At 36.9% G+C, this 25,185-nt stretch overlaps 8 protein-coding genes across 32 annotated transcripts; 3 read left to right on the forward strand and 5 right to left on the reverse strand.

Moving 5' to 3' along the window:
• Positions 1 to 628: 628 nt before the first annotated feature.
• On the reverse strand, positions 629 to 1,414 carry LOC103857372. Its single transcript, XM_009134534.3, has one exon. The coding sequence runs from the start codon at positions 1,374 to 1,376 to the stop codon at positions 783 to 785; it is 594 nt and encodes a 197-aa protein (XP_009132782.1). The 5' UTR covers positions 1,377 to 1,414; the 3' UTR covers positions 629 to 782.
• Positions 1,415 to 3,598: 2,184 nt separating this feature from the next.
• Positions 3,599 to 5,658, reverse strand: LOC103857373 (gamma-secretase subunit APH1-like). Its single transcript, XM_009134535.3, has 6 exons — positions 5,449 to 5,658; positions 5,194 to 5,349; positions 4,952 to 5,037; positions 4,301 to 4,426; positions 4,032 to 4,159; positions 3,599 to 3,921 (listed from the first exon to the last, which is right to left on the reverse strand). Exons 1-6 carry the CDS (start codon positions 5,559 to 5,561, stop codon positions 3,775 to 3,777), a joined length of 756 nt encoding a protein of 251 aa, XP_009132783.2. The 5' UTR covers positions 5,562 to 5,658; the 3' UTR covers positions 3,599 to 3,774.
• Positions 5,659 to 6,675: 1,017 nt separating this feature from the next.
• Positions 6,676 to 9,736, reverse strand: LOC103857374 (endonuclease III homolog 1, chloroplastic). 24 transcript variants are annotated; one of them, XM_033288442.1, is made up of 12 exons: positions 9,378 to 9,735; positions 9,199 to 9,296; positions 8,975 to 9,038; positions 8,690 to 8,737; positions 8,554 to 8,599; positions 8,352 to 8,472; positions 8,133 to 8,199; positions 7,945 to 8,036; positions 7,661 to 7,798; positions 7,467 to 7,571; positions 7,318 to 7,401; positions 6,676 to 7,230 (listed from the first exon to the last, which is right to left on the reverse strand). In XM_033288442.1, the coding sequence occupies exons 1-12, from the start codon at positions 9,532 to 9,534 to the stop codon at positions 7,084 to 7,086; spliced, it is 1,167 nt and encodes a 388-aa protein (XP_033144333.1). In that variant the 5' UTR covers positions 9,535 to 9,735; the 3' UTR covers positions 6,676 to 7,083. The 24 variants fall into 24 exon arrangements, with proteins under 24 accessions (XP_033144333.1, XP_033144337.1, XP_033144334.1 ...); XM_033288446.1 differs by having other exon boundaries at positions 8,690 to 8,701; positions 9,378 to 9,734; XM_033288443.1 differs by having other exon boundaries at positions 8,975 to 9,035; positions 9,378 to 9,732.
• Positions 9,737 to 9,752: 16 nt separating this feature from the next.
• LOC103857375 lies at positions 9,753 to 10,900 on the forward strand. The gene is made up of 2 exons (XM_009134544.3): positions 9,753 to 10,010; positions 10,579 to 10,900. The coding sequence occupies exons 1-2, from the start codon at positions 9,843 to 9,845 to the stop codon at positions 10,624 to 10,626; spliced, it is 216 nt and encodes a 71-aa protein (XP_009132792.1). The 5' UTR covers positions 9,753 to 9,842; the 3' UTR covers positions 10,627 to 10,900.
• Positions 10,901 to 11,216: 316 nt separating this feature from the next.
• On the forward strand, positions 11,217 to 14,852 carry LOC103857378 (calcium-dependent protein kinase 24). Of its 2 annotated transcripts, XM_009134547.3 has the most exons (8): positions 11,228 to 11,562; positions 11,656 to 11,783; positions 11,849 to 12,113; positions 12,224 to 12,347; positions 12,827 to 13,123; positions 13,205 to 13,320; positions 13,590 to 13,991; positions 14,083 to 14,852. In XM_009134547.3, exons 1-8 carry the CDS (start codon positions 11,509 to 11,511, stop codon positions 14,347 to 14,349), a joined length of 1,653 nt encoding a protein of 550 aa, XP_009132795.1. In that variant the 5' UTR covers positions 11,228 to 11,508; the 3' UTR covers positions 14,350 to 14,852. The 2 variants fall into 2 exon arrangements, with proteins under 2 accessions (XP_009132794.1, XP_009132795.1); XM_009134546.3 differs by having other exon boundaries at positions 11,217 to 11,783.
• Positions 14,631 to 19,561, reverse strand: LOC103857376 (probable E3 ubiquitin-protein ligase ARI7). The gene is made up of 15 exons (XM_009134545.3): positions 19,111 to 19,561; positions 18,280 to 18,404; positions 18,003 to 18,108; positions 17,822 to 17,912; positions 17,423 to 17,595; positions 17,138 to 17,242; positions 16,961 to 17,049; positions 16,690 to 16,797; positions 16,458 to 16,548; positions 16,260 to 16,349; positions 15,872 to 15,919; positions 15,631 to 15,702; positions 15,450 to 15,549; positions 15,235 to 15,361; positions 14,631 to 15,146 (listed from the first exon to the last, which is right to left on the reverse strand). Exons 1-15 carry the CDS (start codon positions 19,282 to 19,284, stop codon positions 14,984 to 14,986), a joined length of 1,662 nt encoding a protein of 553 aa, XP_009132793.1. The 5' UTR covers positions 19,285 to 19,561; the 3' UTR covers positions 14,631 to 14,983.
• Positions 19,562 to 20,687: 1,126 nt separating this feature from the next.
• LOC103857379 (preprotein translocase subunit SCY2, chloroplastic) lies at positions 20,688 to 24,100 on the forward strand. Its single transcript, XM_009134548.3, has 13 exons — positions 20,688 to 20,993; positions 21,171 to 21,641; positions 21,729 to 21,817; positions 21,902 to 21,981; positions 22,068 to 22,157; positions 22,237 to 22,328; positions 22,469 to 22,552; positions 22,691 to 22,832; positions 22,974 to 23,090; positions 23,186 to 23,315; positions 23,401 to 23,524; positions 23,606 to 23,712; positions 23,790 to 24,100. The coding sequence occupies exons 1-13, from the start codon at positions 20,909 to 20,911 to the stop codon at positions 23,877 to 23,879; spliced, it is 1,701 nt and encodes a 566-aa protein (XP_009132796.2). The 5' UTR covers positions 20,688 to 20,908; the 3' UTR covers positions 23,880 to 24,100.
• A 117-nt stretch (positions 24,101 to 24,217) lies between these two features.
• Positions 24,218 to 24,945, reverse strand: LOC103857380. Its single transcript, XM_009134550.3, has one exon. The coding sequence runs from the start codon at positions 24,684 to 24,686 to the stop codon at positions 24,324 to 24,326; it is 363 nt and encodes a 120-aa protein (XP_009132798.1). The 5' UTR covers positions 24,687 to 24,945; the 3' UTR covers positions 24,218 to 24,323.
• Between the last annotated feature and the right edge of the window lie 240 nt (positions 24,946 to 25,185).

The raw sequence follows: 25,185 nt of genomic DNA on the forward strand, positions 1-25,185 counted from the left end.
TGTGATCTTTCCTGACCAAAGTGCCAGAGCATCTGAGCATGTTGGTAAGAGCATTGTAGAAGGCCGAACCATCCATTAACTTTATCGAATAAGGTCTGAGCCTGGAGCCATACATTCTTCTAGCAGCACTGATGCATTTTCAATTACATCGATACAAAACATGTCAACAACGCAAGATATCTGAGCAAAATGCAGTCACACATCGAAACACACGTGCTGTGCGACCTTAACAATTGGCTCATATCTTTAACTTTCACTCAGCTAAGTTCAAGAAGAGAGATCCAATAGAAGGAAAAACCTGCAAGCATTTAGAATGGTGGAGAAGTTCACAACATTTGGTTTTATTTCCAGCTGATGCATTCGCAGATAACTTCTAATTTACAGGAGAGCTCATGCATACCCTCCTTGCAATTCTCATATCATCCTCTGTTTCAGCTACCAACTGACTTAGATAGAGAAGCAGGAAAAGAAAACGATCCAACTTCTAAGTTACTAGCTCCACCATCTCTAGATTCTATTATTGACATTCTGGTACAGAATGAGCGCTTACGTGTTCTTTTAAGATTATGAACAGTTTAAGTGACTAAACAAAGAGAAATATACCTCTCTCACAGGATAAAACTAGAACTGAAATTCAGACAAAAAACCAGTCGCAATTCAGACAAGATAAGTAAGAACAGAACACAATCTCAGTATTAAAGTTGTTTCTTTGGATTGACTAAACGTCACGAGATAATACAAAAACTCAAAAACACATATTAAAAAAGAAATGACAAATTCAACTAAATATTATTACTCTTCTTGTTCCCGTTCACCACCTCATCAGGAATCACTTTAAGATGCTTCCTCTGCTTCGACTTGGCAATCTTCTTCAACGTCTTGGGATTCGTAATCTTCTGAAGCTTCGTCCCCGTCCTCAAAACATTCTCCGCCTTCCTCTTCTCCCTCTCTTCCTTCTTCTTCCTCTTCTCCACCTTGTGACTCCTAATCTCCTCCTTGAGCTCGTTCTTCCTCTCCCTGTACGCCTTCTTGATCTCCCTCTGCCTCTTCATCTCCTCCAGATCCGGCCCCTTGTTCCTCACGAACCTCCCCGACGACCTGTGAGTCCGCGGCGCCTTCCAGTTCCGCCCCGATACTTTCCCGGCGATAACGCCGTCGTACGTCGGTCTCCCGATGGCCACGGCGGCAACAGGCTTGTCTGGATCTTCCGAGGAGGCGACGGCGCTGCGTTTCGCGGATGGAGGGAGTGCGGAATCGATGTCCATCGAGGCTTCATCGGCGTCGGCGGCGGCTTGTTCCTGAGATTCGCGTTTGCGTTTGGCGGTTTTGCCGCCGAATCCTTCGTCGAGGCACCGGAAATCTATGGTGCAAGCCATTTTCTTCTTCTCGTGGCTGTGAGGTTTAGAGTTTTAGGGTTTTCAAGTACTTATATATAGAGGTAGGAGTCCGGTTTTTGGCCTCCCGTCCAAATCCAATTGAACCGAACCGGAATCTCGATGTGAGTCAATTACTCTGGTTTAAATGGTGCAAATTCCAATACTGAACCAAGATGGTGATGTTTAAGGATTATTGAAGTAGAAATTTATTGATGATGTTTAGCCGATTGTTAAATTTTCTACATTACCTTCAATTAGTTTTAAAGTACATCATACATGGTTGATTTAATTTGGTTTTTAACCTTTATATGTATTCTGGAATGAATTGTGACCCATGTTTTAAGAATTCAGTGTTAAGTGCGTCTATATTAATTAATTTTATAACATTTTTATAAATTTAAATATGATTTGACTTATTGAAATTTATTTTGTGAAAATGTATTCAACATTTGATTTTCAGTTTTTTTTGGTTTAAGTTTATTTTTAAAATTTTAGATTTCATATTTAAGATCTAAATTTTGAACCGGTGATAAAATGGTGATGCTGGTTTGTTGGTTTGATGTTTATATAGTTTAAAACATTTATATATATATATAAATATTTTATTAATTTAAAATATTATATATATATATAGTTTAAAATGATTCCGCTGTATTTTAATAATAGGGAATTTGTGTTATGACATATTAACATAATATAGAAATAGTTATGTTATACAATATTAACATAATATTAAAATAAATTTACCTATTAGTGTTTTAGTGTTAATATAGTTTATAACATGTTAGTTACCATGGTGGCTTTGTTATTTATTTATAAATATTTAAATTATTAATAGTATGATTGATCACGATTTAAGATATGATATGACTGAAATTAAAGTTTAATGATCAATTATTTTATTTTCTATCTTTTTGGAAACAACCCAAAACTGGATCATTAAATATAGTAATAATAAGAAAAAGAATAGTCTGATGCGAAGCTGAAGGTTGTTTTATGGGCCTTGGAAAGTATGAGAAGTCAGAGACAATCTAAAATCATCTTTGCGGGAGAATTTGGTGAGTTTTTTGGTGCCTTGCAACGGCCTCAAGCGTGGACGTCCTTTTCTTACCAATGTACGTTAATGGAGAAGGAATTGGAGGGGGTTGTGAACTGGAAGACTAAGGTGGTTACCCGAGAAGCAAATAGAGAGGCTTTTTTCATTGCTCAAAGTGTCATCAAGTATGGGTTGACAAATTCATATGTGGCCAAAGGGCACCCATCTTGGTTGTTTGAGCTTTTTGTTAATGAAAGTCGATCCCTCTGATTGTTGCTGAGATGGTAGATGGTCTTTTGAGAGAGGTTGAAGGTGGTTCAGAGTTGTTGAAGAGCACATGGAAGAAGGATTGAGATATTTCTTGCTGGATGCTCTGTTTTATATGCTTCTTTTTTGTTATTCAACCCGCCTGAGTACTCATCGGTGGGGTGTTTGTTTTGGTTTCTGTAAGCGGTATATGGTGTTGGTGCCAATTCAATTCAATGAAAACTCCTTGATGGAGAAAAAAAAAGAAAAAGAATAGTCTATTTTACTATAGTTGATAATATGTATATTTAAAGGTATGATATTATTTGATTTGAGTTTAAAGTGATTAATCACTAAAGTAGCATCACCAAAAGAAATTGTTTTTAGATACAAACTTGATAGTTATTTTTTTGTTGATTTGGGGTTAGTTACCATTTCGTTTAAGATCTGATCATCTCTAATTAGAACAAGACCATTGACCCGAGTCTTTATACGATATACACGATCAAAATGGAAAGTCCTATGATCAATGCGGTGGCTGTAAGAAATGAATTCTCATCAACATCCTGAGGTTGAGGTGATGAGAAGAAGTTAACCGTGCTATCTTTCGGGAGTGCGAATAGTAGTTGACTAGTTTCGGACGAGCCAAATAATTCGTCAAAAACGTTTCGGTTAAAATTAAAATGTTCAAGAACGGCAAAGTAGTTGTATTGTTCTGTGTTAAAAAGCTTTACATCCTAAGTAACATAAAATGACACACAATTATTGTTTTGATTAGTATTTTCTAATGCAAATTTATCAAATCAATTAATCTTTTGTACTTTGAAATTTATAAGTTATTTATTAATTGGGATGTACATCTTAATTATTTATCACTCATCTTTCATTTTTTAATTATTTATCGACTTTTAATTTATAGATGTTACTCTATCTCTCAGCCTTGAGTTATAAACTGATTTTTCTGCAAGATTTCTTTTGCTCAATACATAAAACTTTGTCCAAGTTTTCGACAATACATGATCATAGTTGCGTTAAGAAAGGAAAAGAGGACATAACGTTTAAGTTTTGACGCAATTAAAGAGGATTAAAGCCTAAAAGACTGAGCCTGAGGTCAGTTCACCGTAAGGTCGGGCCACTTTGGTTCCGGCTTTCGATCAGTCTTTGCCAAACCATCTTTCCACAATGCAGAAGAGTCAATGATGCCACAAGGTAAAGAAGAGGAACACCGATCACACAGCCTTCCGATGCAAAATTCACCAATGTCTAGTAAGCACCAAGACACCACAAAAGATTACGTTTAGAAGAGCATAAACAAAAATGCATATTAGCATATCATCATATATAGCTGAAGGACACAAATCTGAAGATCATACCAACATTCCAGCAGAAAGGTGTATGACTGGAACTATAACTTGATCTACTTTGTTCCCTTTTGCATACCCTTCGAAAGCAATGACCATGGAGAATGTGTGGATCGTGACAAATGCAAGAGCAATGATCGCTGTAAATACATGGTAAAGACTACATCATGAGTACAACTAGTCTACTACAAGGAAATAGAACCACCTGCGACTCAGTCAACAAGTCACAGAACTAATAATCTCCGTAGTAAAAAACAAAACTTTGGGTTCAGTTGACTCACCAGAGACGAGAAAGAATGGGACCTTCGAACATCTGTCGACATAGAATGTGGCTGGACCAAATGCGGGAGTTAAGAGGCTCAAACAAAAGAAAACAGCATGAGCCACACCATGACCTAAACCCCCAGCTGCATGCAATTGACTACAACAGTCTTAGATCATATCAAATAGTAAGAAACCGGATGCACAACAAGGGCCTGATGATGGTTCTCTACTCTAGGTTCCATTTTAGCATTCTCCTTCTCCTACAACCAGAACAGAACTGCCTAAACACGATTTGATAAGCTTTAAGACCAATGCAGACATAATATCCTATTCTAGATCAAGATAGCTGCAGCCCATTTATCCCATTTATTCTCATGCCACTGTTTCTATTACTATCAGATGCCCAACAATTGTTCTCTAGGTTCCATTTCAGCATCCTCCTTCTCCCACAATCAGAAAATAACGCCTAATAAGTACGATTAGACAAACTCTAAATCAAAAGACAGAACATAATATCTTATCCCAGAACAAGATAATCGCAGCTCATTTATCTCATGTTTTTTTCCCAGGCAGCAGGAGTCCACAGTAGTGTTGTCCGAACATAACAAATCAGCAGATAATCTACAAACTCAACTTGGAATTTCCACAAATAAACAGGAATAGCGTACCGAGAGCAATCTGAAGCTTATCAGTGAGAAACAAGCGGGGCCTAGAGATCCGATCCGCAAAGGAATCCAAGACATCTTCAAGCCTCCTTCAGTATAACAACAATAAAATGTGAGCAATCTATACAGCAATCTTAACTTTGGATAACAACTCAGATAGATTCCAATAATGATAAGTCCAAGCATAACAATTTTTAGCTCTCTAACTCAAAAGAATGAAGAGCAAGTGTGTGAGAGTACTTAACATGTAAAGCTTCCAGAAAAGAAAGCGAAGAGCTTCCTGGAAGCAAACAGAGGAGAGAACAAGTAAAGTATAAGGCCACCACACATTGGCTTTGAGAGGAAGGAAAGGCCTCCACAGTCCCGACAAGACGATCAGACTCACAAGCCACACCAACGTACTGCAATAACATTAGAGAGAGCCAATGAAAGGTTATCAGATTCCAAACCCTAAACCGCTATCGAATTGAAATGAATCTCATCAACAATCAGGAAGTTACCTGGAGAGAAGAGTGAGGATGAGAAAGGGCTTTCTGGAGATGACGGAGACGAAGAGTGAAAGAGACGGTCCTAGAGCAAGAAGCGCGTAGCCTATCCCCGCCGCGACCGTCATCACTTTCCCGATGATCTCAAAGGATCTATCTATTACCCACCCAACCACAAGTTGACCGTCAAAATCTCAAAGTGGTTTAATAGAAGAGATAACCTTTTTGCCGTTTCTTGAAAGTTACTGGAAATGTTTTTTTTTTTCACTTTTCACCACGGTTAATTAGTTATTTACTCTGGTCTTTGAAACAGTTAAATATTGAAAATTCACTGGAATCCTTTTCAAATACGCATCGACACGTTCTGCATATAGAGATGGAATGATGCTATGTACGATTTATAAATTGAAAAAATCTACTATATTAATTTAGAGTTGTATTCTTATTTAAAAATATTATCATTTAAGTTTAGAACTATTCACAACTTATTAGAAAATAATTATAGCATTTTTCTTTTCTTTTTTTTGAAATTTTTTTAAATTTATTCACTTCAAAAAACTTTTGTACAACCTAATGTTTTTTTTGTACAGAAGTAGAAAACCTATTCAAAATCAAAACTATTCAAAATTTTATGATGCTAGGATCATCTACTTCCAAACCATATCTCCATAACCTTCTCATGTCAGCATGTCTATCACCAACAGTCTTTCTTAAAAAAGAAATCCTATTTCGAATAAGTTTATCCAAGAGAGAGATGAGGCGAGCTGAAGATTGCGGAGCTTCTTCCACCCAACGAGAGTTTCTCTCACGCCAAATTATAGCATTTTTCATTATTAACTTATACAGTATAACTCCTGTTTTTTTCTAAATATATTGTTAAATTTAGTATACATAATATACTTACAAAATGATTCTAACAGACGTAACCAGAATTTACGGATCAAAATTATTATCGGTGAACTTTTTAGTAGTAGTGACTGCTACTTTTTTCAGTTTTATGACTAAAATAATGTTCTTTATCTTTTTAATACGATACAGATTCCAAAATTTCATAGATTTTAGAGAAATTGATATTCTATCAAATTCATGTGCATTCTTTTGAAATCCATAAGAAAAAAAATAAACATAAGAATTATGTAATATGCATTAAACTCTCATCGAATGTTTTAAACTTCTGCAAAAATTATTATTTATGAATTCTTTCAAATTCTATTAATTTTCTGAACTGAATAAGGTACAAAAAATGGTAAAAACATAATAAGAATTAGCAACCATACAAAGAAAGTATCACATGTAGAAATGATTGATTTATCACAAGCTAATTCAGGAGAACTTGTTTGGTTCCTGCTCTAGACACCAAACCAAGTCTGATTACAGAGGGATCACCACATGACATAAGTTATATAGGTAGAGAAGTGTTCAAAAAAGAAAAAAAACCATGGCTCCGGAGTATATGAATCACTGAACATGAGAATATATGTTATCTAGAGAAGATGAATACCATAAGAGACGAGAGAAGATAGTCATCCCATAATTAATCAATAACAAACGAAAACCAGTGGTTAGATAAGGGCTCTCGATCCCATGACCCTTATGCGAATGTGAAGTCAATAAAAGTCAAACTAGCTTATATGTTCCCCTGACTTTGGATCATAGTTCTTTGCTTTGCTTAGATTTCTTCAACTTGGATGATGGACTTGATGAAGCCTCTTTGAAAGCAGCAGGACAAAGCTTAGCAACACTGCAGGCTTCGCAACGAGGTCTCAGCGGTGTGCAAATCGTTTGTCCAAATCCCACCTGTGTAAGATTCCAGACAAGTCAATGTTTTGTGTAGTCTCATGCGTGTCTTAAGGTAGAAGAATAAGGAGAGGGATGATGACGCACCAGAAGCGGGTTAATGGCAACCCATTCTTCCTTTGGAAGCCATTGTTGCAAAGCTACTCTTGTTTCCTCTGGAGACGAAGTTTTCTAGCAAATCACACAGATTAATGAATGGTTGACACTAAAGCAGACAAACAAAAAAAACAACAGACCTGTTTGGTTGCTGGCCGAGAAACCCAACCAAGTCGATTGCAAATGCGATGGACATGAGTATCTACACAGATACCTTGAACATCATTCCATGCTATATGCAGAATCTGTCATGTCAATGTGACAACAGAAGAACAGTTTGAGAACTTTTTTGAAAACATATATCACAAGATAAGTACATATTAGTCCATTTTACCAAATGTGCCATCTTGGGACCAATCCCCGGAAGCGCAAGTAGATCGTCCAAAGAGCTTGGAATGTCTCCGTTATATTTCTCCAAACAGATTTTAGCTATTTTCTTCATATATGTAGCCTTTCTTGCATAAAAGCCAACCTGAGAGTAAAGGCAAATAACTGATTTCATAATTAAGATTTTGCCATGAACAAGAACCGTTTCCTTTCATAGTCTATCATGCATTTTGGCATGAAGATTTGAGGATTAAGGAGGAAACACGTCAAGAGGTAACACTTGGATAATACCGGATAAATCAGTTCTTTTATGGTTGATTCATCAGCCTTGTCAATGGCTTCGGGAGTGAGAAGGCCCTTCTGATGAAGACGATGTATTGCAGCTGCATTGGGGTAGTAAGTATGCAGTTAATAACCAGAAAACTTGCAAGTGCAGATGATAATGACATAATTGTTTCGTAAACAAGACAAAAACTCACCATTATTAACTTGATCTTTTGTCTGACTTGAAAGAAGTGATCCTAGCAAGACAGCAAATCTTCTTTCCTAGATATTTTAACAAAAGAAGAAAAATATATTTGATCAGTAGTGAATCCAAAGGTGCTTGCTTGCTTGAGTAATAAGAAGATAATTTTCTAAAAGCTAATCACGAGCAATAAGCAAATCAACTAGTGATTTGGGGAAAGACAAAATCATACCGAAGGAGGTAGAAAGCTACCAGCTTTATCACAACCCATAGAATCAACTGGCGCATCTCCAGATGATCTCATTTGACGAATGCCCTCGAGCACTTCTACCCAGTTTTCAGGCGGGTTTCCTAGATTTAAAACCACAAGGTTAATACGTAAGCAGTTACTGTGAGTAAAGAAACAGAGAAGTTTGAGGAATGAAGTACCAGCTGTTGTTTTGGCTGAAGCCACAGTGATGTTAGTTTCCGTTGACCTCCCTGTAAAAATCTATTTACTTAGGTAACGGTGACTTGCTACTATGTGAGTGAAGTAGAGAAACTGTGACTTGCTGCTGTGTGATAACATACCTGCTGTGCTGGCTGAAGCCACAGTGATGTTAGTTTCCGTTGACCTCTCTGTAAAAGCTTAGGTAAGGAATCTATCTCTCTTGTCCATTTTAAGGGAAAAAAAAAACTAAAGAATGTGCTTGATTAATTGATGATAAAACATCTTCCACCGAAAAAAAGACTTTCAGTTACGAGTAGTCAGGGAGGTCCATTTTGTTATGTCTTTTTAAACCAGTGACTGAAATTAAGTTTACTGAATGATAAGGAATAGGAAAAAATGAAAACTTGATTACAAATGAGACTTACTCGAAGATCTAGTATTCTTTTTGAAAGCAAATTCTTCTATATCAGGCAATCCACAAAGCTGCTGCATCAATTAAATACGTGAGACACAAATCAACACGTAAATAATGACACAAAGGTTATGTAATGGTAACGGTAACACATGAAAGCACACTAATCAAGGTTTCTCCCCCAAGTCTCACGAAATTACTATAAACACTTAATCAAAAGAAAGGAGGAGACTTTACTGATTTTTTCTCCAGAGGCTCCAAAGCTTCCTGTTTAAGCCTTTTCTTACGGGTGTATACCAGAGTCTCCGATGATCCAGAAGCTCCACTGGCTGATTCTGATATACCAGAAAATCAGTTTGGCTATAAGAATACAAAATTTTCTAAGGAATAGAAAGAGAGATAGAAGGAAGGAGGACCTGGGTTCGAATCTTCCGAGCGAAGATGTTGGATTCTCAGAGAGTCGGGTTTAGAAGAAGAGAGAGTGGAGTGAATTTTGCGATTCATGGTTCGGATTCGAGAAAACCAAGCGACGTTGTCAAGGGTTGTAGAAACGGCTCTGTTAACGAGAATCATTAGAAGAAACACAACACTGTTCGTCTTTTATTAATGTCTTGAGGAGAATGTTTAATCGAACTGAATTTAACATTTTTATTTCAGTTTATTGGTTAACGTTCGCCGAACCGAACCTAAAACTAACTGAATTTTCAAATCTCCCCGGTTCTTATCTAAACCGGATATGAAATCGAAAATTGTAAAAAAAATCTCGGTTTATTTCGGTTTTAGATGTATACCCAACTCTGCTTGTGAGCGAGCATTGTTGTCGCTCAAAATCACAGAAGCAGCTAAAACCATTTGATCGATTCGGAGAAGAGAAAGGAAGGATGGGTGGAGGAATGGAGACGAACAAGAACAAGTTCATCGAGGACTGGGGATCCGCGAGGGAGAATCTCGAGCACAACTTCCGATGGACACGTCGCAACTTCGCTCTCATCGGAATCTTCGGCATCGCTCTCCCCATCATCGTCTACAAGGGCATCGTCAAAGATTTCGTAACTTTCAATCTCACTCGATTCCCATCTTCATTTTGATTTCATTTCTGTTTTTTGGTGCCCTAATTTTACTGAGAGCATCGTATGAATCTAGATCGTATCCTACGTTAATTGGGTTAGATGTTGATTTTGTTGTTAATACGTTTGAATCAGATCTATTATTCTGTTTGGTTGAAGAAACAAGATTGTTCAAGTGCTATGTGCTTTGTCTTTAAATGCTCACCCTTTTTTTTTTTGTCTTGATGGGTTTTAGCTGAAACTAGTTAATCTGCTTCTCTTTGTATTATTCTGAGTCTTGAGTCTTGAGTCTAAACTTGTAAAGACCTTTTCTATGGTGTACTGTGTTCATCAATTATATAAATGACTTTCTACACTCTTGTTCTTAGCAGTTTATTTGCTGATATCCCTTGGGGGTTTTTTCTAAGTTACTGTATTAATTTATGAACTCTGAACCCTTGAATAGATTATTCCAGTGACGATTTAGAAATGTGTGTTATGTTTCTCTTGTTGTGTGCTTCACATTATTACATTGGACCTAACATACTCAAACCTCGATTTTTTTTTACAGCATATGCAAGACGAAGATGCAGGCAGACCACATAGAAAGTTCCTCTGAGGTTCTTTGCGAGAACACTCTCTTCTGCAAAAGGTCTCAGCATTGTGAAAGTTTCAAGAAGCTGATGCTTGCACCCTCCTTTTTTGCATTTTATTCAGAATAAAAGAACATCCCAAGGATTATAACTTCTGTTTGAAAAAGTGTGTAATAAATTTTGACTTTTCTTTTGATTTGAATTTATAGCATCTCCATGATTTAACATTTGTAAGTGGTTGAGAGCTTTGGTGTAATCCAAACAAAAGAAATGGTTTTATTGGATGCAGAGTTTGATTAACTATAAGTCTACTTGTGAGATCACATGAAGTAAGCATTTGTAAGATTATGCAAAGAATTTGAAGCAACAATACACCTTGACCATGTTAATCATTAGCTAAGGACTTTGGTCACACATCTTATTCAAGTATATGATTCTCGCTAATATGTTGTCTTGTTCCTCAAATTTTAGATATTTTCTTAAATCGCTTATCTTTAGCCAGATTAAAAAAATGGCGGGAGGAGGGAAAGAAAAACGGCAACAAAGTTAAACCAACCAGAGACTACTGTCATAACCAAATTTAGAAAGATCTCACCATCCATCCAATCTTCTTAGTTTTCCTCTCTCATTCTCCTCTCTTTCAGGACTTCCTCTTGCTCTCTCCCAAACACCAAATAAACATAGAAAACCAAACATAACAAAATCAGAAGAAGCCCCAAGAAATAAACAATATAGGAACTTGAGCACCAAAGCTTCTTCTCTCTTCCTTCCCATGGGGTGCATTTGAATAAATTTCCTTCTTGAAAACCGCTTTTGATCGATTGTAATTCATCGATCAATCGCGGTTTTTACAAGCTCTTGGACATTTATTCCAAATAAAACCCTTTGCAAGAAAAAAGAACGATCCCATGGGAAGCTGTGTTTCATCGCCGTTGAAAGGTTCTCCTTTTGGGAAGAGACCGGTAAGAAGGAGAAACAATAGTCATAGCAAAACATCATCATCTAATCCTAAATTCGTTTCTTCAACTAATCTTTCCCGGAGATTGCTTTTCCAGCCACCTAGCCGTGTTCTTCCTGAGCCCATTGGTGATGGCATCCTCCTCAAGTATGAACTAGGGAAAGAACTTGGCCGTGGTGAATTTGGTGTCACTCACGAATGCATCGAGATCACTACTCGAAAAAGGTAAAATCTCTTTCATCTTATATGCATCTTGAAATTCTTTGAGTCTTGAAACAAAAACATGACAGGTTTGCGTGTAAGAGGATATCAAAGGAGAAGCTAAGGACGGAGATAGATGTTGAGGATGTAAGAAGAGAGGTTGAGATCATGAGTTGTTTGCCTAAACATCCTAATATCGTGACCTTCAAGGAAGCTTTCGAGGACGAAGACGCGGTCTATCTTGTCATGGAGATTTGTGAAGGAGGAGAGCTTTTTGACCGTATTGTTGCCAGAGGGCATTACACTGAACGTGCAGCTGCATCCGTCACTAAAACCATTCTTGAAGTTGTCAAGGTGTGAAATCAAGAAAGTCTCAAATCTCTTCTTTTTTTTTTGTCAACTAGTCTCAAATCTCTTTGTATCGTTTGTTTTGTTCCCGCCTTAATGTTTACTTGTGTGTGAAGGTATGTCATGAACATGGAGTGATTCATAGAGATCTTAAACCTGAGAACTTCCTCTTTTCAAATGGAACCGAGACTGCACAACTCAAAGCTATTGACTTTGGTCTCTCCATTAATTTCAAACACGGTACTAATCACATCTCTATAGTTTGGTCATAGTCCGGGATATAGATTAGTACAAAAAAACATATTAATTATAGTTTATGGGTTTTTAGATTGTTGAACTTTAAAAATATGGAGAAATAATTTTTCGGAGATATATAGAATGGGGATTCATAATTCGGGAGATATCCGATGCTATATAATAGTTTTTGTAGAGAAATAATTTGTAGACCTTTTTTTTTAAATGACTAAGAGGTTCTGGTTCATACATTATTCAGGGCAAGGCACAAACCATTTCAAATTCACTCTCTTTAAAGAGTAGACCCCTCTCAACTAGACTTAAACTATGAACTCTTAGACACCTACCGGATAATATAAGAGTTTTAGCCACTAGGCCAATAAGAGTTTTAGCCACTAAGCCAACTTTTCGTTGGCACTATAGTATAGTTTTATGTTGTTGTTGTTTTGAAGCAAAACTCTGTTTGAACCGATTGAATATTGCAGGCCAACGGTTCAATGAGATAGTTGGAAGTCCTTATTACATGGCTCCAGAGGTATTGAGACGAGACTACGGTCCTGAGATCGATGTCTGGAGCGCTGGTGTTATACTCTACATCTTGCTTTGTGGTGTTCCTCCTTTTTGGGCAGAAACTGAGGAAGGAATAGCGCATGCAATAGTGAGAGGTCACATCGATTTCGAAAGAGATCCATGGCCAAAAGTGTCTAAAGAAGCTAAACAACTCGTTAAGAGCATGCTTGATGCAAATCCTTATAGCAGACTCACAGTTCAAGAAGTCCTTGGTAACTTTAATAACATTTCATTTATAAATATAATATGATTAACAAACGACATAAGTTGATGGAGAAAGTTACGTTTTATAGAACATCCATGGATACAGAACGCAGAGAGAGCACCAAATGTGAATCTTGGAGATAACGTGAGGACCAATATTCAACAGTTCGTGTTGATGAACAGGTTCAAGAAGAAAGTCCTCAGGGTACGTAAACTTTCTTGACTTCACAAACGTTATGTATCTATTTTGATTACGCCTCTACGGTGAACAAACGCGAATTAAACTTTAGAAGAAAACAAAACTTAAGAGATCAAAACCTATTGAGGCAAATACCAATTTAGAATTTTATATATTGATTGATTATGTGAATAAAAAATTATAATCATCTAGATCCGTATTTATACTAGCCTTGAAACCCTTTTTTTTTCTTTAGAAAAACATTCTTATCCTATAAGTTGAAATAAATTTTGTAGATCGTAGCTGACAATCTACCAAACGAGGAGATAGCAGCGATAGTACAGATGTTTGAAACGATGGACACTGACAAGAACGGTCACTTGACATTTGAGGAACTAAGAGATGGACTGAAGAACCTTGGACAAGTGTGTCCCGATGGAGATGTGAAGATGCTAATGGATGCAGCTGATACAGACGGAAACGGGATGTTGAGCTGTGAAGAGTTTGTGACGCTTTCAATACATTTGAAGAGAATAGGTTGTGATGAGCATTTGCAAGAAGCATTCAAGTATTTTGACAAGAACGGCAATGGGTTTATCGAGCTAGACGAGCTCAAAGAAGCTCTTTTCGATGATAAGCTAGGCCAGGGTAGTGACCAGTGGATCAAAGATATCTTCTTTGATGTTGACCTCAACAAGGTAAAATGAACAAAGGCTTTTGAGTATATTAGGTTTTTGTTTGTTACCTTCTGATGCAAGTTTCCTCACATGTTTTTTTTTTTGGTGACAGGATGGAAGGATAAGCTTTGATGAGTTTAAGGCAATGATGAAGTCAGGGACAGACTGGAAGATGGCGTCAAGGCAGTACTCAAGGGCGTTGTTGAATGCTCTAAGCATGAAAATGTTCAAAGAAGATTTTGGGGACAGTGCTCCTAAATCACAGTCCATGGAGTTCCCTATAGCAAGGAAGAGAGCTAAGATACTTGATTCTCCCAAGAACAAATCAATGGAGCTTGGCCTCTCCAAAACCTATAAACCCTCAGGTCTAAGATACTAAAGAAAAAAATGAAAAAGAAACAGATCTCTTTGGTTTTCTTTTACATATGTTTGGTTTTTGGTGCAACAAGTGACAAAGAAGTGATTTGATGGTGCTACAAGTGATGGGCTTAAAGTTGCAATGTTCATGTTTTGTTTATTTTTTTTTCAAACTTCACAAATTGAAAATAAAAACAAAAGAGAGCATAGAAACCTATTGTAAAGTTGTTTTGAGCTGTAAACAAGTAGAGATACTTTCTTGAGAAGTAACTTGAATTCAATATTACAAACATAAATGGAAAGTAAAGCCAAACACAAAGCAGACACCATTAGCTGCTTTTTTTTTTCTATAAAACCAGACACGAGGTCAGTGGATTTGGTTTCACAGAGATTGTCATAGCAAAGCAGGTGGCAGAAGTAGAGTTACAATGTGTAGAGATAACACATACATATTCTTTTACACTATACATGAGTAGGAAGCTTATCACAAATCCTACAATCCAAAACCCTCACACAACACATAAAGAGAAAGAATCACTATGCGAGTGCGGCTTGGGGTTTTTCTTTGATCGTGTTCCAAAGAAACTGCTGGAAGTAATCTTAAGACCAATCTGGACTTTTGTAACTTAACGAGGACATTGGTATATATTGTTTAATCAACCAGTTCTGGAACTTCCTTTGCCTTTACCTCTTGTTTTGCTACTGCAACCTGTTGATTTAGAGCTTGTTGATTTGCTGCTGCAAGCCGCGTGTGAGTCTACATCAGCTAGACCGTTCTCCAGAGCTTTCACCAAATTCTCAAAGTAATTTTTCGTTACGCTGTAACAATAGATAGAAGCACAGGTTTACAAATTACATTCCCACAGAATCTGTCTGAAGATCTGAAACAACATGATAGAACGCTTACCTGGTCAAACCAGCTAGTTTTGTCCGGAAATCATTGAAATCTTTAGATGGGCCTTCGGCGTTGAGAAATTGAAGCAAGTCCTTCTCTACGCATTGGTGGAGCCTCTCCAAACCTGACTCAGCTTCCCCTGAACAATATGAAGAAAAGGTTAAGCTGCTTCTGAAGCAATGGACAGAGATACAGCAATAAAACGTTACACACGCGAGGGTACTGACCTTGCAAATACTCGAAAAAAACTCGCTTGGCATGTTCATGATCAGGTAGGTAGTATCCATATGCATATGTCCATTTCAAGACTCTCCTACATTCGATGATCTGCAGTGGTGAAATTGTATGAGAAACTGGTACGAAAAATGCTTCCTTACTTGGTTATCTAAACACTTTTTATCTGCTAACCTGAAGCCAAGCTTCTAAGATGAATTTGAGCTGAGATTCTGGTGTGCACTGTTTATCACTAAGCTTCTCAAGCTGGCAGAAATTGAGATAAGTCATAAACATATAAGAGAGTATGAGAACAGCCAAAACCTTCTACATTTCTGATTCACAACTATGATTATTTCAAGGATGAAGACTATAACTAACTAATATTACAAGATTCAGAAAGTAATAGAACTCTAAAGAACATAAAAGTTCTTACATTATGCGTCTGCAATTGCTGCAGATCCGTCATAGCCTTTTGCCTCGACTGCCAGATCACACAAACACAAAAAAAAAGAAGAATCAATGATGAAGAGCTACACAGCTTCATCATTTATGCTACTCCCTCCGTTTTATAATAGATGATGTTTTAGAAGATTTTTGTTGTTTCAAAATAGATGATGTTTTGATATTTTTGTGTTATTTTTAACTTTATTGAAAACTGTATAACCAATTAGATGTTGTAGTCATTTCTGTAATTGGTTGGATGATTTTTAAATTATATTTTTAAAACTACTTTTTAGAGAAAAGTAAATTTCTTAATCTTTGTGCACTAAGGAATAACATCATCTATTATGAAACGGAGGAAGTAATAGCTTTATGCATACCGTTTGATTGCTTGCCCAGCGTTCATAGTAATGAGTGTATCTCTCTAGTGAATTTTTTGCCATCTCTCTCCTCCTTTCAGTCTCATCATACTAAAACGGGGGAAAGAGGAGCCCATACATTAATCAAAAACATCAGCTCAAATTACTGAGAGAAATACCACAAAGGATCAAATACCACAAAGAAACTTGGTTTTGTACCTGTCCTTCCTGCTTGGCCACCTCGTACCGGTTACAAGCATAAAACCCACCAGTTCTTTCCCCATGATCCATCCATGCACCAAGACAAAGCCTATAAGGATAATTAGATACATACCATCATAAGTCTTAAACCGTAACGCATTGAAGAGAACACACTTCTAGTACAAATATAAGAGGAACATAAACAACCAAACTAAGACAATGTAAGCTAGAGATGGAGATGAAGTATTACCAACAGAATTCATATTTACAAGGCGGTGTGCATGTCATATGCATACACCCCTGATTTTTTTCAATTGGCCGCTTGCAACTTGGACAGGGCTTTGAATTGGCAAGTATCCTGGGAATAATGAGGCAAAGTTTGATTAGCAAGAAAAATGAAGATGCTACGGAGTTAGCAAAAGCTCTAAGGTGGTGAGTACAATATTATTCTGTAAAAGCCAGAGACTAAGGATCAGGAACACAAAGTACAAAATAAAGATAGGTATAGATAGAGTGCATACCAATTCATGTTTTCAGATTCAGCACTGTTCTTTAAAATCCATTTTGAAACTGTGCTACAATCCACAGGTCGGTGAGCCTCCTCTGTGCACTAGAAATCAAATTTAACACACAGCTATTGGAAAAACTAAGAAAAATTAGAAGTAATCAAATTAGTGGGCTTTGGCTCAAGAACTTACATTCCAGCAAAAGCTAAACGAACACAAGCAGGAAACATCATAATTCCCAGACCCGGCAACATAATCAATAGCATAATCACACCCCGGAGCAGGACACCACTTCATCTGAACAAGATAACCGAAGCAGAAACAACATCAGGTATAGCAACTTATATTTCAACCACTCTATAAGAAATAGTCAACATATATAGAATCATGTAATCATGAATATGAACAGAACCTTCCAACAACACTAGCAACATGTTACAAAGGCTAAGTTCATTCTATTTTCTAGGTAGACTTTACCTTTCTGTTGTCTTCAATATAAGACCTAAGAAAGTAACGATTATATTTCTCCTTGTCTTCATCAGACGCTAATTTGTCAACCATATCATGACCAACAGCAGCTAAACAAGAAGGGTCAGGACATCTTAGCATCAAACATCCCGGGCCATCATTAATGGTGGTGGTGATGTAGCCTGCAAAAGCATACATTATAAAAGGTGAGTTGACACTCAACAAATACTGTAGTAGAAAATGGAGCACAAATAACACTTAACGATGGAATATTTTGAAATTAACAATAAGATTGGGTTAAATACAAGGAAGGCAAATTAAAGTAGCGGTTAACATTTCTTTTATAAAGATAAAGATGTAAGTAAGAGTCTTGAGGATGCTAATTAAATAAAGGAAAGTACAACAAACCTGTCCAGCATGTAGTGCAGAAGGGATGGCCGCAAGAAACTGAAACAAATTTCTCGGGAGGGTATGAATCGAAACAGATTCCACATGTAAGCTAAACACCAGAATCAAGTATCAGTGAGAGATCAAGTATAAAGCAAGACATATGTAAAAGACTTCAGATTCTACAATTCAAAGGACATACTTCTGTGTCATCAGATGGTGGAACAACAGGATTCTCCAATATGCCAACAGTATTCCTGACCCTCTCTTCATCCGCAAACCATTCGTCATGAACTTTACCAACACTCCTGAATATGAATAATCACACAAGTATGACCAAGGATATTATCACCAAGAGAAGATAAAAGAAGTTGTTCTGAAACAAGTTGAAGATAAAAAAGGAAGCAGATATATACAAATGAAAGATAAGAACACATAATGCTAATATCAAACAAACTGTATATGTCAAAGGCTTATACCAGTGATAGTGACGAAGAAGAATACTAGCTTCGACTTCAGTGATGGAGAGGACGACGGAAACTCGTTCAATATCATCCACCTGATGCCTGAGAATATCTTCTTCCCTCAGAACACAATAATTTTTCTGGAAGGAAACCATATTTTTCAACAAACAATGGGTCAATCAATGGTCAAAGAAAAATAAGAGTAGACGACGAACCCCAAAAAAAAAAAAAAAACAGGGAAATGACCCTAACAACGCCAACTTGTATACATATAAGTGCAAGTCAAATAAGTAGTCAACAGTGCAGACTTGTGGAGAGACTTAAAAAGCTATAGCCAAGGAGTGCAACAAACAATGTAACAACATATCAACAACGACCACAGCACATAAGAACATGATTTGAATTTACCGAGGAGTTTGGAAGCAGGGTAAACAAAAAAAAAAGGACAAAAAGTTCTAAAGAAAATGTACCAAATATGGAAATTCCCTGTACTTTTTCAAAGCTAATCCACTAAAAAAATCATCAATATCATCACAAATCCATAAAGAAAAATGATATTCCAACCCTTAGCACTTTCCATCACTCAGAAGACTCTATGCATGGCAATAAAAATGCAGTGGTCTAAAATTAGCAAGTATCCTTTGATTAGATAAACACTTCCCCCAATTAACAAAGAGAAACGGCAACAAAGCTCATAACTGAACTAGCCTATAGTACTCCCAGACTTATAATTTATAATAGAAAGCCCAAAGTTTCAAGATTTACCAGCAAACAATAGACAAAAGCTCTAAAAATCAATTAGCTTCCAACACGCAACAAAGCAAATAAACAAAGAAAAGCTCCCACCTGAGAGCGATGGGAGGCGATCATGGCAGAGTCATCAGCATCTTCCTCAACAAACCCGTAATCGGGTTCTCCATCATCATCATCATCATCATCATTATCACTATCCTTGTAATCATCGCTATAGAAATCATCCTCCCCTGAATACATATCGAGCATGTCATCTTCCGAGTCCATGATCCCGAGAAAACCCACAAGACCAAAGAACCGAGATTTAAGAGGAATTAGATGAAACCCCTCTTTTCCCTAGGGTTTGTCGGAGCAAAGAGAGAGAGAGAGCTTTGGTTTGGATGTGGATTTTAGTTTGGTAATGAAATGAAAAAAAGGAATCAAAGGAAGAGTGGATCGATTGGGTTTGCGATTTACTGGGGGAGGGAGGGATAGAGTGTAGACTTATCTCACTTCTTCATTTCCCTTTTCATTAAGGCAAAACCTATCATGTATCTCACCAAACATAAATTGATTATTTATTTTTCCCGACAGAACATAAACGAATTTGGAGAAAAATATGATTTTTTTTTTTGTTTTACTGTTGTGACAAAGTAATCAATTTTTTTTTGTTTGTTTCATAAGTCTACTCAGATTAAATTAAATGAAATATTTATTTGTAAATTAGAAATTGCCATCAGAAAATTGAGAGCATCTAATTTTTCAAAAATGAGAGATTTCATATACTATAAATTTTTTAATCTGAATAATACAATTATTCTAATATAACTTAGTTATTTAATTAATTTTAGTATTTTTAATGAAAATTAAATAATTATAAATAAAACTCATGTTATAAATATGCATTTATTTAATTCGTGGAGATATTCATTTCTTTTATATTGTTATAGTTTTTATTGGTGAGATAAATGTTTTATATGAGTAAGATGGTGATATAATGCAAGTATGCATCATCACTAATATGTTTTCTTAAACATGAAATTTAAGTTGAAGTAACATCAAAATATAATAGGAAGCTTGATCATACCACTAACGTTGGTGCCCAAAAGACTGCAGTGGAATTCCATATTCTTTTTTATGATCATATTCAGAAGAATTTGTAAACTATAAAATTGAATGGGATCTGGAAAGTTTCAATGCAAAAGGAAAACAAACAGAGTCGTAGATTTCTAGAGGTTCCATTAAATACATTAGTTATCCGTACTCCGTAGCTTCAAGTAGTCACCACATACAATCTTATCTCCTCCGAACACGAGGCCCTTTAACAAATACAAGTTCGCATCTGCTTGAAGCTCGGGAAGAAAATGCCAACTCCGTGATCATCTTAAGGTTTGGAACATCATGTTCTTGTGTATCAGCAATGATCCTTGCCTTCTTTAAGCGGCGAGCGTGTTTTAAGATGTAAACCGCAATATCTCTTTCTAGACCAGTTCAAAGTTTGTAGACTCCACAATAGACATTCAGGTAGAGACTAAACCGCCATTGCTTAGACAAGATGCTAGTGGAGACGGCAACTTTTGTCGGAAGAAACGACAGTATCTTAATCAGCAGTTCATCAGATAGGTCGCTGATACTGCAAACCGGAACGGATGGTCGTCGACAAAGCTTGGATCTTTTTACCATCTGGACAAAAGCAAACGACTTTAGTCCCATCGGTTTGTTTCTTTGGTTTCGGTTATAAATTCGAACCGAAACGAAACGAACCGAACCGAACCCAACTCTTGAGCTTCTTAATTTTATAAAAGATGAGACGATATTTGATTTATTCCGGAGAGTTTAGTAACACACTCCCCCTAATGTTCTTCTTCTTCTTCTTACTTGCCTCTGCGCCGCGTTATCTCTCATCCTCTCCATGAATTCCTCCCAAGCTTGCTTCTTCCACTCTCCCCTTCGACCTATCTCGCTTCCGCAACCCTCCTTTGGCTTCGTCTCTAAGCGTAAGCTTCTCTTCCGAACCAAAGCAAAGATATTGAATAGAAGCAATCACTTTTTCAGTCGTTAAAGTTTCGTTGCTTCAAAATTGAATGAAACCTTAATTTCGAGGGCACTAGGTTCATCACTTTTGCTATAAAGTTCACAACTTTGAAGGTTTCATTGGTCTTCTTTTTTTGCAGGGGACCCATCTCTGTGCTATCAACCATTTCGATCCAGAAGATGCCTCACTACGAATTTGAATATTTCAAGAACGAGAGAAACCTGTTTCTTACATTTGAATAGAAGAGAAAGGAAGAGTTTTTCTGTTAGTTATTCCGATAAGCACATAAACGAATCTATTGGCAGCGATGAGGTTCATACAGATGCTTTGGATGTGGAGATTGTTCCTCAGAGCTCTGTTTTGTCCAAAGCACTTCAGGATAATAATAATAGGCCAAAGTCTTTTAGGAACAGGTTTCTCGATTTTGTCCGGATAAGTTCAGTGCTGAATACCGCAGCGGAGAGGTTCTTTAAGAGCGAGATAAGGAGGAGGTTGTTTGTGACGGCTGTGTTGCTTGTACTTAGCCGCGTTGGGTATTTTATCCCTTTGCCTGGGTTTGACAGGAGGTTAATACCTCAGGATTATCTTAGCTTTGTCTCAGGTTCTGTTGGTGAGTGTTCTCATGCCATTTTGTGTCCTGTATAGTCCCTTGTCCGGGTGACACATCTGAGTTTGTGGTTTAAACTTTTTTTGGTAGAGGAATTGGGTGAGTTTGGAGCAGAGATCAAGCTTTCTCTCTTCCAGCTTGGGCTGAGTCCACAGATAATAGCTTCCATACTTATGCAGGTTAGTATCAATATCCCCCCTTGATTTTGATGTGTTTGCCTGATTATGATTATGATTATGATTATGAAAATGTGTTGCGCACAGGTGCTTTGTCACGTTCTTCCATCATTGGTGAAGCTAAGAAAGGAAGGCTTAGATGGTCACGAGAAGATCAAGAGTTACATGTGTGTTTAGTTTTGTACCTCTTTTGACTTGTGTGCTTCCTTTAAACAGTTACTAAATCATTCTTTCTTTTCTTCTAATTCTTTAGATGGTGGCTATCGTTTTTCTTTGCGATAGTGGAAGGTATAGTGGTGGCTTGCACCTCTCTCCAATATTCTGTTTTTGCAGCCACAGCTCAGTAAGTTTTATTCACGTTCTGAGTAGCAAAAGATGTTGTTTTTAGATTCTATAAATTAAGAGAGTTCATGCTTATTCAGGGTCAAGCATGTAATGTTGACAGCATCACTGCTAGTCTGCGGTGCAATGACGATGACTTGGCTGTGTGATACGATATCAGAATCTGGATTTGGTATTTTTTTCTCATCTCTCTCTCTCTCTCTCTCTCTCTCTCTCTCTCTCTCTCTCTCTCTCTCTCCATGCAATTGTGGTGATGCTGAAATGGAATACTATGTGGAACTTGCTCATAACCTGTGTATGTGCATTTTACAGGCCATGGATCATCTCTAATTATTTGTGTGGGAATATTGACCGGCTACACAGAGACCTTACACAAGATGCTTAATCAAATCTCAGGTACCTTTGTTTTTTCTTACTCCATGTTTCCAGAACGTATGGTTAAGTCTTTAAATTATACCCCACATGCCTCTTGGAAGCAACTATCTCTAAATTGATTTATAAGAAGAGAGAGAGCCATTGTTTTGTTTTCTGCAGGAAGTTTCACGAATTGGTTGCCTTACTTGTTGGGCGTGCTGGGCATTTTCACGGTAGTAACTATGTTCGCGGTTGTTGTTACTGAGGGATGCAGGAAGATAAAGCTACAATATTATGGCTTTAAACTTGCTTCTGCTTCGAGGTAATCATCAGTTTTGTATGATAAAAGATTCTTGTATGTTTGTAATTGTTACCAATATAAGCTAAGAGGAACCTATTTGGATGCAACGTGTAGTTTACTCATAAATTGTGTTTATGCTCTATGCTTTTACCATTTGAGCAGAGAAGGTTCTCCAATAACAGAGGTGGAGCCATACATACCTTTTAACATTAACCCAGCAGGGATGCAGCCTGTTCTCACAACCACTTACCTCTTGGCATTTCCCAGCATTCTTGCAAGGTAAAGAACCCGTTATGTTTGAAACATTCTTTGCTTCTTTTGGTGTTGTTTACCATCTTAAGGTTGTCTGATAAGATGATTTTATTGTTTTTTAGCATTGTGGGTTCACCGTTCTTGTTACACGTGAAGGAGATATTAAACCCTGAAAGCACAGTTGGGGCACCGCCTTGGGTTTACTACTCAGTCTATGCGTTTTTCGTGTTTCTCTTCAACATCTTTGACATTGTGAGTGTTACTTACTCTTTCTTTCTCAGTCTTGAGTTTCAATCTTCCATCAACATTAAATAGGACTGCTTGTTTTGTTATGTAGGCCAACTTGCCGAAGGAAATAGCCGATTACTTAAATAAAATGGGAGCTAGAATACCAAACATAAAGCCTGGGAAAGCCACAATCGAGTACCTAACGAAGATACAAGCATCAACCAGATTTTGGGGTAAGCTAAGCTGTTGTTGTTGCATTCTAGACTTGCTCAATATCTAAAACCAAGTTTTGGTTTGGTTTTGATTTGAATCAGGAGGTCTACTGTTGAGCTTTTTAGCAACATCATCCAGTGTACTTGACCACTATCTACGCAGCATCAATCAAGGCTTTTCTATCGGGTTTACATCGGTTTTGATCATTGTAAGTGTTCTTTCTCCATTCACTTAAACCATTCTGATTTCATGTTTGTTGATATCTCTGTTGATTGGGTTTTACAGGTTGGTTCCATTATTGAACTCAGAAGATCTTACCATGCCTACAATGTAATGCCGAGTTTGAGCAAAGCTTTGAAGAGGTATGGTGTATGATGGGGATTCAAGAAACGTGAGAGATGATTATATATGTTTGTTGTTTAGAGTTTCTGTAACTTTTTCTTGTTTTAGATTAGGTAGATTATTTGTATTATCAAATTTCAGATATACATTAGCATCATTGTCTTCAAACCAAGAAGATTCATAGACACAAGTGTCAAGTTTCAACTTTATATTTTGCCAAACAATAAAGATCAATAGAGTTATTATTACTTTTATTTTATCCCTTTGTTTGGAATCGGCGCCCATAGAAAAAGAGTTTCGTGTCACTGTCCATACGGTTTGTGTAATGGTTAGTTGCTTGGGTTTAGTTAGATCTAAATCTCCCAGACAAATAATCAGGCTAACATTTTTAATCATTTTTTACAATTCGAACAGCTAGTGTATAATCTCATCATTGAAAAGAGAAAAACAAAGGGAAAAAATAAAATAAATAACAACTTAATACAAGAGCAAGCGTGTTGCTCTAATATTCCTGGTGGGATCAGCAAACCGAGAAGAGAAAGACCTAGCAAGATTATCGGGCTCATCGTGGTCGTGCCATCCGGGCCCTTGATCAAAATTCAAAGAGTAATCGTCAAGCTCATAAGCTGTGACCTTTGTGAATCTAGGAGAAGGCAACAACTTGAGCTTCCTCAACAGAACTTTCCACTTCGGCGAGCGTCTCTCTTCAATAGATCTTCTTCCTTGTTGCTTCTGCTCTCTGCAACTTTTACTATATCTTCCAAGCACAATTGTCTCTCTATAAGATGAAGATGATGATAACAACTTCCATCTCTTCTTGCTTGGAGACTCAAACATCATTTCTCTTCTGTCTTTCTTTTTCCTTTTTGGATTGGTCGAATTCTTTTCGTTATGTCTTTTTACATCGCTTAGTTGTGTTTTATATTGTAGTTGATGGTTGGATATGTACGCTCGTAAATGAGAGACGTATTCAAAGTCAGCTTTTACAAGCCTTATTAGTCTGCGTTAGCCAACTGTATGAATAATTAATTCGGAAAAACAAGCATTTTAGATGCATGGGTCTCTGACTAAACTACAATATAATAGTCAAAGAAGACATTTTCCTTCTGTGTTGACGTAAGATAGTCCTAAAGATATTATACATATATAAAACTATTATATCAGTTTTAAGAAGATCTCTAACACCAAGATATCGTTATGCTTTTTAATAATACAATATTATTTTTTACCATAAATTAATCATATTCCTGAAAACTTAAATTAAAAATAAAAGCTAAACCAATTATTATAAAAGATATACTCTGTCCGTTTCAATATAGATGATGTTTTAAATGATTGT

This window comes from Brassica rapa, chromosome A03 (assembly GCF_000309985.2).
Source record: "Brassica rapa cultivar Chiifu-401-42 chromosome A03, CAAS_Brap_v3.01, whole genome shotgun sequence".
Classification (NCBI taxonomy): domain Eukaryota; kingdom Viridiplantae; phylum Streptophyta; class Magnoliopsida; order Brassicales; family Brassicaceae; genus Brassica; species Brassica rapa.

Excerpts from the sequence above, each read along its gene's own strand:
- LOC103857374 (XM_018657161.2), bottom strand. The coding sequence starts at position 9,534 with ATGATTCTCGTTAACAGAGCCGTTTCTACAACCCTTGACAACGTCGCT. Across the intron at positions 8,471-8,548 it reads TTCAGCCAAAACAACAGCTG|GAAACCCGCCTGAAAACTGG; the intron begins GTACTTCATTCC and ends TTTTAAATCTAG. Across the intron at positions 7,231-7,317 it reads TTGCCATTAACCCGCTTCTG|GTGGGATTTGGACAAACGAT; the intron begins GTGCGTCATCAT and ends AATCTTACACAG.
- LOC103857373 (XM_009134535.3), bottom strand. The coding sequence starts at position 5,561 with ATGACGGTCGCGGCGGGGATAGGCTACGCGCTTCTTGCTCTAGGACCG. Across the intron at positions 5,038-5,193 it reads CTTTTCTGGAAGCTTTACAT|GAGGCTTGAAGATGTCTTGG; the intron begins GTTAAGTACTCT and ends GTTATACTGAAG. Across the intron at positions 4,427-4,951 it reads TAAGCTTCAGATTGCTCTCG|CTGGGGGTTTAGGTCATGGT; the intron begins GTACGCTATTCC and ends AATTGCATGCAG.
- LOC103857372 (XM_009134534.3), bottom strand. The coding sequence starts at position 1,376 with ATGGCTTGCACCATAGATTTCCGGTGCCTCGACGAAGGATTCGGCGGC.
- LOC103857378 (XM_009134546.3), top strand. The coding sequence starts at position 11,509 with ATGGGAAGCTGTGTTTCATCGCCGTTGAAAGGTTCTCCTTTTGGGAAG. Across the intron at positions 12,348-12,826 it reads CTCCATTAATTTCAAACACG|GCCAACGGTTCAATGAGATA; the intron begins GTACTAATCACA and ends TGAATATTGCAG. Across the intron at positions 13,124-13,204 it reads CACAGTTCAAGAAGTCCTTG|AACATCCATGGATACAGAAC; the intron begins GTAACTTTAATA and ends TACGTTTTATAG.
- LOC103857380 (XM_009134550.3), bottom strand. The coding sequence starts at position 24,686 with ATGATGTTTGAGTCTCCAAGCAAGAAGAGATGGAAGTTGTTATCATCA.
- LOC103857379 (XM_009134548.3), top strand. The coding sequence starts at position 20,909 with ATGAATTCCTCCCAAGCTTGCTTCTTCCACTCTCCCCTTCGACCTATC. Across the intron at positions 22,158-22,236 it reads GTTTTTGCAGCCACAGCTCA|GGTCAAGCATGTAATGTTGA; the intron begins GTAAGTTTTATT and ends ATGCTTATTCAG. Across the intron at positions 22,329-22,468 it reads GATATCAGAATCTGGATTTG|GCCATGGATCATCTCTAATT; the intron begins GTATTTTTTTCT and ends TGCATTTTACAG.
- LOC103857375 (XM_009134544.3), top strand. The coding sequence starts at position 9,843 with ATGGGTGGAGGAATGGAGACGAACAAGAACAAGTTCATCGAGGACTGG. Across the intron at positions 10,011-10,578 it reads AGGGCATCGTCAAAGATTTC|CATATGCAAGACGAAGATGC; the intron begins GTAACTTTCAAT and ends TTTTTTTTACAG.
- LOC103857376 (XM_009134545.3), bottom strand. The coding sequence starts at position 19,284 with ATGGACTCGGAAGATGACATGCTCGATATGTATTCAGGGGAGGATGAT. Across the intron at positions 18,109-18,279 it reads CTTCTTCGTCACTATCACTG|GAGTGTTGGTAAAGTTCATG; the intron begins GTATAAGCCTTT and ends ATTCATATTCAG. Across the intron at positions 17,243-17,422 it reads ATATTGAAGACAACAGAAAG|ATGAAGTGGTGTCCTGCTCC; the intron begins GTAAAGTCTACC and ends TATCTTGTTCAG.